At 39.5% G+C, this 16,526-nt stretch overlaps 2 protein-coding genes across 2 annotated transcripts; both read right to left on the reverse strand.

Moving 5' to 3' along the window:
- Window positions 1-11,996: 11,996 nt before the first annotated feature.
- PIGY (phosphatidylinositol glycan anchor biosynthesis class Y) lies at window positions 11,997-12,777 on the reverse strand. The gene has a single exon (XM_063107672.1). The coding sequence runs from the start codon at window positions 12,761-12,763 to the stop codon at window positions 12,548-12,550; it is 216 nt and encodes a 71-aa protein (XP_062963742.1). The 5' UTR covers window positions 12,764-12,777; the 3' UTR covers window positions 11,997-12,547.
- A 61-nt stretch (window positions 12,778-12,838) lies between these two features.
- Window positions 12,839-14,601, reverse strand: PYURF (PIGY upstream open reading frame). The gene is made up of 2 exons (XM_063107670.1): window positions 14,281-14,601; window positions 12,839-12,989 (listed from the first exon to the last, which is right to left on the reverse strand). Exons 1-2 carry the CDS (start codon window positions 14,481-14,483, stop codon window positions 12,848-12,850), a joined length of 345 nt encoding a protein of 114 aa, XP_062963740.1. The 5' UTR covers window positions 14,484-14,601; the 3' UTR covers window positions 12,839-12,847.
- Between the last annotated feature and the right edge of the window lie 1,925 nt (window positions 14,602-16,526).

Here is a 16,526-nt window from a genome sequence, read left to right on the forward strand (position 1 = left end):
ATTCTGTGATAGCCTCCTGACTTCCATTTTTACAGCCCTTCCAAAGATTTTATAAGTATCTGTTTCCCTGAATTATCTTTCTCCTGAAATGCCTAGAGAGGTTTTGTTTCTTATACTGAACTGAGTGATAGGGATCACTACAGTAAGCCCTAAAAAAATAAGTATATTTTAGAGAACAAGTGTGTCTGTAGCATTTAAAAAATACTTTACTTGGATGTATAGTTAAAGGCATCTCTGGCCAGTTGCATCTTTTTAAACTATAAATTCCATGGGAAAACTTTTGGAGACTTTTTCCAATCTCACTCTTTAAAATTTAAGCCATTCTGGATGGATTTCCCTTAGGTAACAATTAAAGTAACCAAGGGTTCGCATGTTGTGCATGAGAGCTGACCAAGTGTTCATTGTATTAATGTCTATCCATTACTTTTTTGTTGAGGATGCTTATCTAGTTTTGTCTACTATAGACATAAGAATCTTGACCGTTTAAGTCTGTCCATCCTACTTCATGAAGATAGCCTTTGTCTTGGTATTTTGTGAAGGCAATAGGAGGATTTATTGAAATAACTAAATCCATCTCACAGAACGAGATTCAGGTACCAGTTGTGATTGTCAGTGAGTCTGACCAGCATCCTCTGCTTGCTTCACCGTGAAGACAGGGGCTTCGTCTGTTTTGTTCAACCCTTTGTGACAAATGCCCAGAAAAGACCCTTATACAAAATAGATATTCTTTAAATATTACACAAATGAAAGAATGAATACTTGAATAGATTTTTAGAAGAAAATTCAGATGTATTTAGCAGAAATACAAAAGCCATGACCTTTCTTGTAACACCTTTATATCATTTTGGCTGCAATTGAGGGTTTTACTATTTAAACATTTGATATTCAATATCTTTAAGTGTACATTTTAATTACTAGGGAATTTTTTCTTCTATTTTATTTTTTGAAACTTTACTATTTCCTCCATTTTTGTTGCTTAGCTTAGTGAATGGCCATTTTCAAAAAGTTCCATCACTTTCTCCCTGGCTATACTGTTACATACTTTAATTCAGTCACCATAGCTGAGTGTAGGGGACCCTTGGGAAAATCCTGTCTTTCAGGTCAGGCTTTCTTGGCTATTTGCCACATAAAATTCCTTTCATCTCAGGGGGAAAAAAAAAAGATAGGTGAACTCACTGGGAGAACATGTCCAGGAAAATTGTGGCTCTCATTCTTGGGGGAGGCTGTATAATTGGCAATGAGGAGGGAGAGACCAAAAGCATAAGGTAAAATTTTAGCATCTTTCTCTATATCCTGAGTAATTTTGCTTGCTACTTTGTAATAATTGTATTGAGGAGAAGCCACCTTACCTGCTCAGAATCTGAAACCAACAGTAGGAGAGAGCTAAAACCAGTGTGGTCATGCCTGAAAATATGAAAGTACTTAAGGATAAATCTAGCAAAAGTGCAAAAGACTTGTACACTAAAAACAAAAAAAACCCCCCAAAATTAATACCTAAGTCAACAGAGATATATATACAGTTTTCATGGACCAGATGACCCAATATTGTTAAGGTGTCAGTTTTCCCCAAAATGATCTATATAGATTGAGCACAATCCTAATCAAAATCCCAGGAGGCTTTTTGTAGATGTTGACAAGCTATTGACAGTCATTATAAGGTAATGCAAAGGATGAAGAATAGTCAAAACAACTAATACCACCTAATTATGGCTTATAAAGCTGCACAAATCAAGAGAGTGAGTGTGGTATTGGTGTCGAGATGGATGACTAGATCAATGCAACAGAATAGAGAGTACATAAATAGACCACATATTCATGGACAACTGACTTTTGAAAGTGCAAGACAATTCAATGGAGAAATGACAGTCTTTTCAACAAATGGTGCTGGAACAATAGATTATTTATGTGCAAAAAAAAATTTTTTTAAATCCTTTGATCCATACTTTTCACCCCAGACAGAAGCAAACTTTAAAAAGACCACAGACTTAAATATAAAATGTAAGCTATAAAACATCTAGAAACAAAGGAGAAAAGTCTTTGTGACCAACAGATTGATAAGTAGAACATCATTAAAATTAAAAACTTCAGCTCTTGGAAAGCCACTGTTAAGAGAATGAAAAGACAAGCCAAAACTTGGGTGAATGTTTTGCAAATCATTTATCTGATGAAGGACTTTGCTTTGATTTGAATGTTTTTCTCCCCTCTAAAACTCATGTGTTGAAAATTTAATCCCCAGGGCAGGAGCAGTAGGTGACCCCACTGCCTGGCAGAAGGCAGGAGCATGCCTCGGGTCCTAGGCAGGAGCTGTGAGCAGCACCCCTAGCCCGGCAGAAGGCAGGAGCATGCCAAAAACACTTCACGTGGGTGGTCCACCACAGCCACTGCTGCTGCAAGGGTGGCTTGCTGCTACAGAAGCAGCCACAGCCACTGTGCAGGTGGCTTGCCACCTACTCAACTGCATTGATACCAGGAGAGTCAACAGCGGAGACTCCAAAAAGAAGAGGAAGTCTCCTCAAAGCCCACTCTAGAGTAATAGAAGAAGCAAGCACTCTACCAGATGACCAGACATCAACATAGAGATACTAGAAATATGAAAAACCAAGAAAATATGACATCACCAAAGGAATACAGTAATTCTCAAGTACCAGTCCCCATAGGGCAGGAAACCCTTGAAAGGACTGAAAAGGAATTCTGAGCAACAATCTTAAGGAAACTCAATGAGATACAGGACTCAGACAACAGGTACTTGGAAGAAATGCTCAACATCACTAAGCATCAGGGAAATGCAAATCAAAACCACACTGAGATATCACCTCATACCAGTTAGACTGGCCATTATCAAAAAGACAGTAACATGCTGGTGAGGATGCAGAGAAAGGGGAACCCTCCTACACTGTTGGTGGGATTGTAAATTAGTGCAGCCATTATGGAAAACAATGTGGAGAATTCTTCAAACAACCACAGATAGAACTGCCATACAATCCAGCAATCCCACTGCTGGGTTTGTACCCAAAAGAATGGAAATCATCATGTCAAAGAGATATCTGCACTCCCATGTTTATCACATGTCTATTTACAATAGCTAAGAGTTGGAACCAACCTAAATGTCCATTGCTGGACAACTGGATGAAGAAAATATGGTATGTATACACAATGGAATGCTACTCTGCCATAAAAAGGAATGAGATTCTGCCATGCGCAGCAACATGGATGAACTTGGAGAAAATTATAGTAAGTGACATAAGCCAGGCACAGAAAAAGACTTACTCCATGTCCTTACTCATAAGTGGAACTGAAAAAGAAGGAAAGATGCATCAATCACAATTATTTGTTGAACTTTCAAAAAGGAGAGAATGGAACTGAGTTCACCAGAGATGGAAAGGGGAGGAAGGTAGTGAGAAATTGGTAAAGGACCCACACACTTACTGCCATCTGATCTTTGACAAAGGCACCAAGCCTATTCACTGGGGAAGGGACTGCCTCTTCAGCAAATGGTGCTGGGATAACTGGATATCCATATGCAGGAGAATGAAACTAGATCCATACCTCTCACCGTATACTAAAATCAACTCAAAATGGATTAAGGATTTAAATATACACCCTGAAACAATAAAACTTCTTAAAGAAAACATAGGAGAAACACTTCAGGAAATAGGACTGGGCACAGACTTCATGAATACGACCCCAAAAGCACGGGCAACCAAAGGAAAAATAAACAAATGGGATTATATCAAACTAAAAAGCTTCTGCACAGCAAAAGAAACAATTAACAGAGTTAAAAGACAACCCACAGAGTGGGAGAAAATATTTGCAAAATATACATCTGACAAAGGATTAATATCCAGAATATATAAGGAACTCAAACAACTTTACAAGAAGAAAACAAGCAACCCAATTAAAAAATGGGCAAAAGAGCTAAGTAGGCATTTCTCTAAGGAAGATATACAAATGGCCAACAGACATATGAAAAAATGCTCAACATCACTGAGCATCCGGGAAATTCAAGTCAAAACCACATTGAGATACCATCTAACCCCAGTTAGGATGGCTAAAATCCAAAAGACTATGAATGATAAATGCTGGCGAGGTTGCAGAGAAAAAGGAACTCTCATACATTGTTGATGGGACTGCAAAATGGTGCAGCCTCTATGGAAAATGGTATGGAGGTTCCTCAAACAATTGCAGATAGATCTACCATACGACCCAGCTATCCCACTGTTGGGAATATACCCAGAGGAATGGAAATCATCAAGTCAAAGGTATACCTGTTCCCCAATGTTCATCGCAGCACTCTTTACAATAGCCAAGAGTTGGAACCAGCCCAAATGTCCATCATCAGATGAGTGGATACGGAAAATGTGGTACATCTACACAATGGAATACTACTCAGCTATAAAAACGAATGAAATACTGCCATTTGCAACAACATGGATGGACCTCGAGAGAATTATATTAAGTGAAACAAGTCAGGCACAGAAAGAGAAATACCACATGTTCTCACTTATTGGTGGGAGCTAAAAATTAATATATAAATTCACACACACACACACACACACACACAAAAAAAAAAAAAACGGGGGGGGGGGGGGAGAAGATATAGCAACCACAACTACTTGAAGTTGATATGACAAACAAACAGAAAGGACATTGTTGGGGGGGGGGAGGGAGAAGGGAGGGAGGGAGGTTTTGGTGATGGGGAGCAATAATCAGCCACAATGTATATCGACAAAATAAAATAAAATTAAAAATTTAAAAAAAAAAAAAAGAAAAATTGGTAAAGGGCCACAAAAAATGATTACATTGTGTGATAAGTATAGTAATTATCCTAAAAAAAAAAAAGAAATTTATATATTTATGTCATAAACACATAGACTAAAGCTATGCTGTTTATCTTAAAAAAAAAACAAAAAAACTCAATCCTCAATGCAACAGAATAGGGTTCAGGCAGAGCCCTCATGAAATGGTTATCGCCACTATCAAAAGATCTTGGAGTGGGTTCTCTTCTCCCCTGCCCAGTGAATTCCTCCTCTCTGGAGGGCACAGCAATAAGGCACCAACTTGGAACCAGAGACCAAACCTGTCGGCAACTTAATCTTGGATTTCCCAGCCTCCCGAACTGTGTTAAACTTCTGTTCTTTATAAACTATCCAGTCTCAGGTGTTCTATTAAAGAAGCACAAAATGAACTAGGACAGACTTGCATCCTATCAACTATACAAGTATATAAAGAACTCTTAAAATTCAATGACAAGAAAACAACTCAATTTCAAAGTGGGCAAAGATTTGAACAGACACAATTGAAGATATGCAAGTGGCAAATAAGCTCAACATCATTCATCATTAAGGAATTACAAATTAAAACCAAAGTAAGATACCACCTCACCCCTATTACAATGGCTAAAATTAAAAAGACTGACCATACCAAGTGTTGATGTGGATGCTGAGGAACTCCCATACACTATTGGTAGGAATTTAAATGGTCACTGGAAAACTGGCAGCTTTTAAAAAGTTAAACATACACCTACCATATAATCCAGCCGTCCCACTCCTGGGAATTAACCGAAGACAAACGCATATGTCCATGCATAACTTGCATACAAAACAAATGTTCATAGCAACTTTATTTATAATAGCCAAAAACTGGAAACAACTCAAATGTCCATCAATAGTGAGTACGTAAATTGTGGTCTGTCCATACAATAGGATATTATTTAGCAATAAAAAGGAATGGACTATTGATACAACAACATGGAGGAATGTCAAAATAATCATGCTGGGTGAAAGAAGTTGGACAAAGAAGACTACATACTGTAGGATTCCATTTATAAAAAAATTCTAGAAAATGCAAGCTAAAGTACAGTGACAGCACAACAGTTGCCAGGGGATGGAGGTGAGGGTGGAGAGGCAAGGATTACAAAAGCACAAGGAAGCTTTTGGGGATGATGGATGTATTCATTATCTCTAGGTGGGAATGTTTTCATGGGTATATATTCCAAAACTCAACAAATTTGTATAATTTACTGCATGCCTCATATCTCAATAAAACTTTTAAAAATCCCAAACAGAGATGCTCTTATTTGCCTAGCTTGGGTCTCATACACGTCCCATGGCCAGGAAAGGGTGGGATGATTGACAGTTCCACTAAAATTGCATCCAATGGGGAAGGGGTAGTTCCTTAAAGGAAAATGAACATGCTGTCACAAAGAAACAGACCTAGTACAAGCAGCAACTATAAAAATTTAATATGCCTTGGGAAGTCTGCCACTGTAGGTTTTAAAACTTTTGAATACATAAATGAACACATTTCATTTTTCTTCTTTCAAGATGGTGAGCTTTTTGACTGGGGACAATCTACTTGGACAACTTTGAATTAGAAGTTTACCTCAATCCCCAAGCAACAAGATGATTTTTTTTAGGAGTTCCTTTGGCTCAAGGTTTTACAAGAAAAGCTCACAGTAAAGGAGAGACAAAATGAGAGCAAGTTTTGAAACTGATACTTCACTAAGAGGGTACAAGATCCCAGTTCTTAAAATACAGTCACACTAAATTAAATTGACTAAATGCTTTCTCCTCTGTTAGGAAGTGGTACTTGTATTCTCAAGCAGACATAAAATGAGAAAAAATAAAATATACTTCACTTAATCTATTTTATATATATTCTGAATCATGTTTGTTATAGAAAAAAAGAGAAATAAATTACTTGTACCTGGCGTGTGAGGTTCACCCAGGAGACCTAACTTGATAGGTGGGATCTACCTCTGGAGTCTCCTGCTCGTTAGTCTCTATAAACCCACTTCCATCACCCTTTGTTTTTTCCTCCCTCTGTCTCTGAGAAGTGGTGTCTTATGCTCCACTTGTGCTCTGATTGCATTCTTTTCCACCTCCTTCAAAATCTCCATTTCCCCACTCTTTATATTCTCATCTTCAATTGCTTCACCACAGGCTCTTACATACTCACATTTTTGCCATTAAGATGCCAATTTTAAAATTTCTGTCTTCTATTGTACATTCCCCTTTCTCTTCTTCCTATGATTTTTCATAAAAATATACAATTGTTTTCCCTAAGTCCTGCTTTATTCTCTCCTTAACACTGTGGTCTGCCCTCCAGCCCCTCACTTCCACTCAAACTGCTCTGGTAAGTCACAGATGACTTTATTGTTGCAAAGTTCAGTGGCAACTTGTCCATTTCCATCTTAAGTAATTTCTGGAACTGTTGACTACTTTCTCCTTGAAACTGTCTTGAACTGCTGGACAGCTGCTCTCCTTTTCTTGGCTTTTTCATTTCCTTTGCATCCTTTTCTTACAATCCCCTGGCTTAAAATGCTATTATAGTAGTCACCTTTTCTCACTCTACACATACTCCTTATCAGCTCCGTGGCTTCAGTTCTTACTTCCATGCTGATGATACCTAGATGTATACCTCTGACCTAGAGGAATTAATGTGTTCCAGCACCACAACCATTTTTCTATGTAGTCTGTGTCTCTTCCTGCATACCTCTTGGCTGTTTAATCTCAACAAGTTCAAGAAGAAAATTATCATTTTTCATTCCCAAAATGTGTTTCCTATATTCCACAGCTTGGAGTGGTACCGCCAAATATCTTCAGGCAGAAGCCACAATCATCTTCCATTCCTTTATCTTCTTTGCCCCATATTTAATAAACCAGCCATGTCCTGACAATTCTAGTTCTTAATACCTCTATAAACCTATTGCCAATGCTTGAAGTTTGAGTTATCATCTCCTGTCCCATCACTGAAATAGCCCTTTAATTGGTCTCCTTGTATCTAAAGCAACACTGTCCAATAGATCTTTCTGTGAGGCTGGAAATCTCCTGTATCTATATGTCCAATAAGGTGGACCCCTGCTGTAGATAAGGTTTAGTCTTTGAAGAATTTCGAAGAGAGAAAACTCTCATTGGTAGCAGTGGGAAAAACAGTCTAGAGCTGTGCTGTCCAACATATAACCTATTAAATCAAAATAAATAAAATTTAAAATTCAGTTCCTCAGTCACACAAGCCACATTTCAAGTGCTCAATATCTACAGTACATGTGACAAGTGGCTACTGTACTGGACAGGGCAAATACAAACACCTGCCATAGCAGGGGTCTAACATACAAACTCCCTGTAATTTTGCACACTTTTTCTGGGAAGACGAATCATAGTGTTTATCAGTTGTACAAATAAAAGTGATTTGAAAATCAGGCACCAAAGTCCAGTTTCATTAACACTGTATTACAGCTCCTAAATCCTTCCTGATGTGCCCCATGTACAGCTCCAGCCTTATCTCCCACCATTGCCCCACATACGTAGTGTACTTCAGTCTAGTCATTTGGAACTAGTTCCGTTTCCTAAATGGGCCACAGTCTCTTTCCTGTGTTTTCACACATGCTTTTCCTTCTGCCTGGAAGCCTCTTCCCATCCTACCTCCATCCCTCCCCCTTTGTTACCTCCTCTCTTCAATTCTGTCTTCTCCTCTGGGTTATTCGCACTCATTTTTCAGGATTCACTTCAGCTGTCATGGCATTCTGGTAGATGCTAAATAAATGTCTGTGGGATATGGCTACCTAGCTCACCATTTTTCAAGTACAGTCCTCTTTCTGGTTCCTTCTGAGTGGCTGGTTGCCAGTGATCCCATGAATCAGCCAGAAGTGCCACCTAGTGGCATGTGCAGAAGACAACAATCCCCTCCAAATGGAGCATTTCACTAAGAGGGAGAAAACTTGGGAAAGGGGGTAAAACTTGGAGAGTGGACAGGACTTTCTCCCCACTACTACCCATAGTAGTGAGAATCTACTATGGCTCTTGGCTATATTAGGTAGTTTCATGTTTTCTACCTCACTTAAAACTCCCACCTGGTCTGGAAGTAGGTATCGTTTCCTCTTACAGATGCAGAGTCTGAAGTTCAGAGGGGCCTCCTTAAAAGCCCCCTCTTTGCAGGATTGGAAGCAAATGAAGAGGAAGAGTATGTTGTGTTGGGCCCCCTTTTTTCCCCAAAGGGTGGGAAGTTCTCACTTAGAGCTGGTGAGAAGGATCTCATTAAGGAGGTGGTTAAAGATAATCCCTCTAAGTCATACAGTTGAGGGGATTAGGAAGATAATTTTAGGAGTCTCTAAGAAGGCAAGAGGTCTAGTTCTCTTGAATATATACCTAGGGGTGATATTGCTGGGTCATACATAACTCTGCTTAACCTTTTAAGGGGCTGCCAACTGTTTTCCAAAGAAGCAGCAGCATTTTGTATTTTTACCAGTAGTGTATGAAGGTCTAAGAGATCTTTTAAACCTGCAGATCTGTTCATAAGAGTGCAGGTGAAAATATAGGAACATAACTTTTATATAGCTCTATTCCTTTTCCCTCTTTCTCTATTATTGTTATGCAATATTACATCTATGCGTTGCAAACTAATAATACTTTGTAATAATTGCTTTATATAATTTGATGTCTCTTAAACTGAGAGAAGAAAGGAGAAGTAGATATTTATAGCATTACTTATATTAACCTTATATACCTTTCCTGGTTCTCTTCATGTGTTCCTATGAACTCGAATTATCTGGTGTTATTTCCTTACTCCAAATACACCTTTGATCACATCCATTTCCTTTGTGCTGTTAATACCAAATATATATATTACAGGCCCCAAAATATAATTGTATATATATCATTTTCTATGATTGCTCTGCAAATCAGTTAAGAAAGGAAAAATATGCACTTATACTGTATACTGTTCTGCATAATTACACAATTACCTTTACTATGCTGGTGGCCTGCACCTCCCAGGATATACCATAGCCATTTACTAGCTGGGGGAAGGGCGAACCGTATTCTTGGCCATACCTTCCTGGGGCAGCCATCACTCTGAGCTGAGCGGGAGGAGAAAAGAAGGGGTTGGTGGATCAAATGCCACAAACTCGCTGTTCCTACTGACTTCAGTAGATTTTTCTAAATGTTTCTTCGTTTGCTGTATGTCTTTATGACAACTTCCGGACACTTGTTGTTGTTGTTGTTTCCTCCTCTCCTCCCCTTCATTACAAGCAGTGAAGTTGATTTAGAAAACAATGAGGAAGAAGTACTATAGCCTGGAGGCACCTAGGAACCTAGGTGGATTCACGTAGAGGGAATTCAGTCAGAGACTGAGAAAATACTGCTATGGAGAGATATTAAAGTCAGATTGAAAATGCATAGAGTCTAAATGAGCCCTTCTCCACTTCTCCATAGCTTCTGACCTAGAGAAGGTGTGAGGTGTCAAGGATGTGCACGGATTCTTCATAAACTGACATTTTCATTCATGTTTACTGCCCCACCCCCCAAAAAAAGAAATGGAAATGCAAGTGCCTCCAGACACTTTAAAGGGTTGCTTGATTTCTAATTTTCACCCATTAAGCTTGTTTCATTACGAAACAGGTCTACAGAGCTCCTCATGCTACCATTCAAGAACTCAGTTTAGCTCCTCATGCTGCCCTTCTAGAACTCAGTTTCTTAGTTCTTTACAAAGTACTTTTACTTTACGAGGTAAATTTAATTTAATCCTCACAATTTTATGAAAGAAGCAGAGAAAGGATTTCTAGCCCTAAAGATAAGGCACAGAGGTGTGAAATAACTTGGCTAAAGTTATAAGGCCTGTGAGAGCCATGAGTTCACTCAGGAAGTCCTTATTGACTGCTCTGTGCTAAGCATTAGAAAAAAATATTGAACAAGAGCTTATTGTATAGACATAAGACAAAAATCAGGCAATTACAGCACAAGGTTAAGTGCTACAATGAAACATCTGATGCTTTAAACAATAAGGGCACCTTGTCCAGACTTGAGTAGAATTAGAATCTAAGCATTTTGATTCCTGATTCTATTTTTCTTGTAAATAGAAGGATGAATTTACTCAGAATAAAAAGGCACATTGAATAGTGGTTAAGAAAACAGACTGAAGCCAAATGGCGAGATGGTTTACATTTCAGCCCAATTATTAGCTGTTACCTTGGGCAAGTCACTTAATCTCTTTGCGCTTCAGTTTCCTCATCTCTAAAATGGTGCTAATATTACCTGTCCCTTGGGCTGAAAGATTAAAGAATACTAAGTATAATATACTTATAATTGTATCTATTCATGTACAGTTTGTACTATACAAGTGATTGTTAAATAAATTCTATTAATGAGAGGATAGAGTTAAATACTGTACTCCTGCAAGAGCATGCTTGTCAGTTTCCTCTAAAATGCTCAGCTTCCTAAAGCTGAAATTGTCTTCTCAGGATACAGCACTTGTTTTATCAAAAATTGTTTCATTTACACTGAAGTGGTTAAATGTGAGATTTTGAGTTAATTATGAAGAACACAGAACCCCAAACCAGCCAGCCACCAAAAAAAAAAAAAAAAAAAAAAATCTTCAGGAAATGATGGGATTTTCCAGGTTATTTGTATATTGTCATAGGGTCATTTTAAAATATGATTTTTACTACAGTATTTATTGAATTAATGCACTAGAAAACACATGTAACTTGTTTTAATTTTCTCTCAATGGGGAAGAATCACTGTCTACAGTTTGTTAAACCATTTTAAGATTCCAATAATGAACCAATTAAATTTATGTTCTTTAGGGCAAATACTGAAACATTTATGCTGTACTTCAGAAATAGTTATCATTCCATGTTCTATCAGTCTTGTTGAACGTTCCACAAAATTGGGAGCTATTAATGTGTGGAATGCTCATGCCCTTAGTAGTGTTATTAGATCTCTTAAGGCAGGAAAATAAACTAAAATGTGGCTCAAAACATGGCTCTGCACTGAAGAGGGAAGTATCAGCTATTTGTAAGTGTTCCCAGCTCTCAACCCTACCCACCAAAGGTACCCACTTTCCTGGGAAACAATCTGATTTTGAGTATTAAGTGCCTCTCTAAACAGAGCCTACATTTTTTATTTATAACATTTTTACATTTTTCTTCCTCTAGTACCACACTCTTGTGACAAAAACAAGACTACTGCAAACATTACATTTAATGGTAAAGTGTCAACACCTTATTTTATTATTAATGTAAGCATTTGATGCCAAAGAAAATGAAAGGTAATTTTACAAGCTCAGCATTTTTGTAAGTACATGAAATTTCCATTTTATTATATGGTTTTATATCACACTAGTTCAAACTCATTTCTCTACAACTATTCCAACATAGCTCCTTTGGAATTATTTCAGTCATCCCTAACGTGTGACTTTACCAAAGAGCAAAGAAGCTCAACAAACAAAATTTTACATGACTTTTAGATGAATGGGATAATAGTCATAAGATGATGATTTGGGGTGTTAATCTCCAAAGAACTTCACCAAAACGTTTCTTCTGATACAGCAGTTATAAATCAGAACCTTCAAAAAACAAGGGCAGAACAAGAGTACAATAAAAGAAGCTTCTGCAGCTTAACCCTCCCATAGTCCTAAGCCTGACATAAGGAAGGCAAAGCATCTTTCCTGCAAACTAAATGGGTCTACAGTATTTCCCTCTAGTCGAGCTTTCAGAGTTTGGTGCCCAAGACATATCACTAATACACATATGATCTTGACTCTGGTTGCATTAATTATGCCTGAAGAGTTTAATACCCATCCAAGTCCAAAGATGGAAGAACACATACACTGGTACAGTAATTGGCAAGAGCAGACTGTAAAAGCAAAGGCTGGTTGTGCTAGTGCAGCCCTGTGGGAAGTTTTCTTCCACAGAGGCTGAGTAGAACAGTCCTGCTAAAGAGACCAGTGGAATAAGAACAGTCAATGTAGGAAGAGACAGGAACATTCTTCTCCCCCACTTATTACCCACCACCTTGTCTTAAAAGGTATATAGTATTAAGAAAATTTGTTGTATTTTTAAAATTATGATCTAGCGCTGCTCCATTTCTTCTTGCTTCTTACTTTGATGTATCATTCTAGCTGCCTGTGGTATCATATTAGGAATTCCATCAATGATTGGGTAGGCTATTCCCAACTCTTCATTAATCAATTCATTTGTTGATGCTTCATATCTGAGGGGGAAAATAAACAACAACAAAATGAATTGTGGAAAACAAAGTGCTCGGAAGGGCTTGAAGTTCAATAAATAACACCATTTATCTAATTCTTGATATAGAGTTAATCTCAGAACAGTCTTCTTTAATTCTAAAAGCAGCAATAACCAATTCAACCAGTTTTCCTAAAACCTACAATTGTTCTCATTTAATGTTTCTCTCACATTCCATTCTTCACTTTATTCCCAAGTTATGCCTTAATTTTTTTCTCATAGCAGTCAGAAAAGATCTCCTTTTATCCAAATATTCCTCCATTACTTTAGTTAACCCCCAAACCATCCCTGTTAATTTACTATTGGAACAGAAACTAGAAGAAAATTCAACTTCTTCCTTTCAGAATAAATGCTAAATAGAGAAACTTAACTGATCCATTGGAAGGAAACCACTGAAAAATCAAAATATGCAAAATAAAAGTTTAAGATGAGAGGTCAGAAAATGAGGAAACTTTCGAAAGCAATTGGGTCTGCAGTGAGCTAGTTATGCAAATAACTAAAAGGTAAATCAAATGGTAATTTCAAGATTTAAGGAAATTGAACATGTTCATTATAGGGAAAAAAATCTAGAAAAGAAATATGAAAATAAAATAAAATTATAAATAAAATAAAATAAAACTAGCTAGCAATCTACCATCCAAAGACAACCAACCACTAACATTTTGGTGTTTAGTTATGAAATTTGTAATACTGGCGTTATTAATACTCAGTTTCAGTAGCCTCGAACTATATTAAAGGTTAAAGCGGTTTTTTTTTTTTTTTTTTTTTACAAAACCAGCTGGCCCACACTAGCTGCCAATGGGCAGCACACATAGTTTAAACGCTTAAGATGGTCATGCATCCGTTGTACACGTCACATTTACAAGAATCTGGAGGGTACTACAATATTTCATCATCTTGGCTTAAAAACCTGAATGCCTCGGACTTGCCCTAAATCTCTATGTTCATAAACCTGGCTTTAGATAAGATTCACTTAGGGACCTTTTAAGAAATTATAAATAGGCCCCGCCCCCAGGCACTCTGACTCGGTCGTCCTTGGGAGGTCCCCCGTTGCCCCGAAGGCGCAGCCAGCGGCGGACCCAGAAACCCTTGGATCCATTCCCGCAGGCCGGCGGTTTGATGTGGCAGGTCCGGGACTCGGCTCCCCGAGGGCCTCCTCCAGAAAATGGCAGCGGAGAACACCCGGAGTGACCTGAAAGGCTCCCCTCTCCGCAACGGGAGGCCGCGAAGGGAAACCCGAAGCCTGGGGATCTCACCTGAGCGGCTTCTTGGAGAGCGGGCACACCAGGAACTCCAACAGCGCGGGATCGAAAGTGCGGGGCGGCTCCTCCGCCCTCTCGCTCCGGTCTGCCAACGGCCGCGACCCCGACGCGTGCAGGCACCTACGGGCGACCTCAGACGGCGGCGCGAGTGTTCCCCGCAGCACTGAGGCGAGCCTGCCGCACGTTCGGCTCAGCATGGTCTGGCAGCCAGCGCCTCCTTGCGTCCTCCGCCAGCCGGGCCAGCGTTCCTCTCTTCCCGCTCGTCAAGCCCTGCCGGCCAGGCCCCGCCCCCGGTGTCCGCGGAAACACTGTCCCCGAGCGGGCGGGGGCTGGCGTTTTGGTTCCGCCTGCGCTCCTGACTCCCTTGCTCTTCCCGCGGGCACCGCTCGGTACTTAAGAGCGGGGTGGGTGAACGGAGCCCTCAGGTGGCTGCTCCACCGCGTCTACTAAATTACAGACAGTATCAATGCTTAAGTCAGGGTGTCTGAGTTTTTACCAGGTCCTATCGCGGGGATGCCAGGAAGCCATTGGCCAGACCTCAGAGTCACACGGCTTGGACCTGTTAGGCTTGGACCTGTTAGGTCAGTGGCTTCAAACACTTTGTCATAGTGGGTGTGTTAAAGGTGTTCATTTGTTTAACGTAAATCTTTACTATATCACAGTTTCTGTAACCTTGCTTGGCTTTTTTTTTTAATCATTAAAAAAAAAAATTAAGAACCTGAAAATAATAGGCTTAAGCTTCTTACCCTCTAAGACGTTCAGATACTTACCGTATGCGACAATTCATTGTGAATTCAATTGTGTAACGAAGCACAACTAATTTACTTCAATAAATGAGCTTGGAGGCAGCAAGGAGTCTAACTGTGTAATCAGGCAACTGTCCATTCGTCAAATGGGCATCCATTAAGTGGATTGTTGATCCTAAGTTTGCCTCTGACTGTTCAAGAAAGTGATGCGTATTTGATCTTTTTCTTCCAATGTAGCAGACAAGAACTTGGGCTCTGGGTTTTGAATGCTTGGTTGCATGTCCACAGTTTACTAGCTGGATGACTCCAGCAAATAACTGCTCAGTTTCCTTCTGTGTATAATAATATTAGTAATTGTACCTACCTTGTGAATTCCCCTGAAGTTCGGAGGTTAATGTAATAGTGCATGCAAAGAACATTTAGAAAAGTGCCTGACGCGAATTAATGCTCAAATGATGTTATCTATCATTATTTTTATTTCATCTAGTCTTCTCAGCTCAATATACACAAAGGTTCTTTGTTAGTCATCCATTTTTTCCCTTTCTTTTGCTGAATATTGACTTGAACCTATTTTTTACATCATTGGGCTTCATCATTTCACAGTTTGAGTTCCTGGGGGTGAGTAAGGGTATAAAGATATAAATACAAGTTTATATTTTCAAATTTCTCTTCCACTCAGCAATGTAAAAATAAATTTAGAAATTTTTATATTATTTATTCATCCTATGTTTTCTTTAATTTTATTAATATTATTTTTTTATATTCTATGATCTTGCAGAGCAGTTGGGAGGAGGGGAAGAGGGCAAAGGGGAAGGAAATGTGATGCAAGAAGGAAGAAGGACGAGGGACAGAATTTGGGACTGTGGCACCCCCCTCATTCCCACAGGGGAGACAGGGGGGTTTCCAGTGGTGGCTTGGTCATTGCCAGGCTGGGTGCAGATGTCAGGGAGGTGTGGCAAAAGCCCTTACCCCCACCACCACAGCTTGGGAACCTGGGGCCCTTCTTGCTGTGGCTTGGTGGTTGTTGCTGGGCTGGCTGTGGGTGGTGGGGGCTGTGGCTGAGGCCCTTGGCCCCCCCACTGCCCCAGCTAGGAAGAGCCTGGGGCACTTTCTGTGGTGGCTCAGTGGATTTCACTGGGGTGGTTGTGTATGTTGGGGGTTTAGCCGACTCCTGAGGCCCCCACCCTTGGGACTGGTTGTGGGTGTTGGGGGGCATGACTGAGGCCCATGGCCCTCCCAATTTCTGGCTTGGTAGCGCATTGGACTTCCAGTCCTTCTAGGTGTTATAGGTGTTTTTTGGTGAAATGAGACTTTTACTAGTTAATATCAAACTTTATCTCTGGTTGTGGGTACTTCATTTTTTCTTTCAGTTCTGTGTTGGATTATTTGAGGTTCCCACCACTTAAACTCTGCATTGTAATTAATTTGTTGTCCTTTGCTTACTTCTAAAGTGGTGGAACTTCCTGTGGGAACCAGTACTTGAGCCCTGTGGTT

Source organism: Cynocephalus volans, chromosome 9, assembly GCF_027409185.1.
Source record: "Cynocephalus volans isolate mCynVol1 chromosome 9, mCynVol1.pri, whole genome shotgun sequence".
NCBI classification, from domain to species: Eukaryota; Metazoa; Chordata; class Mammalia; order Dermoptera; family Cynocephalidae; genus Cynocephalus; species Cynocephalus volans.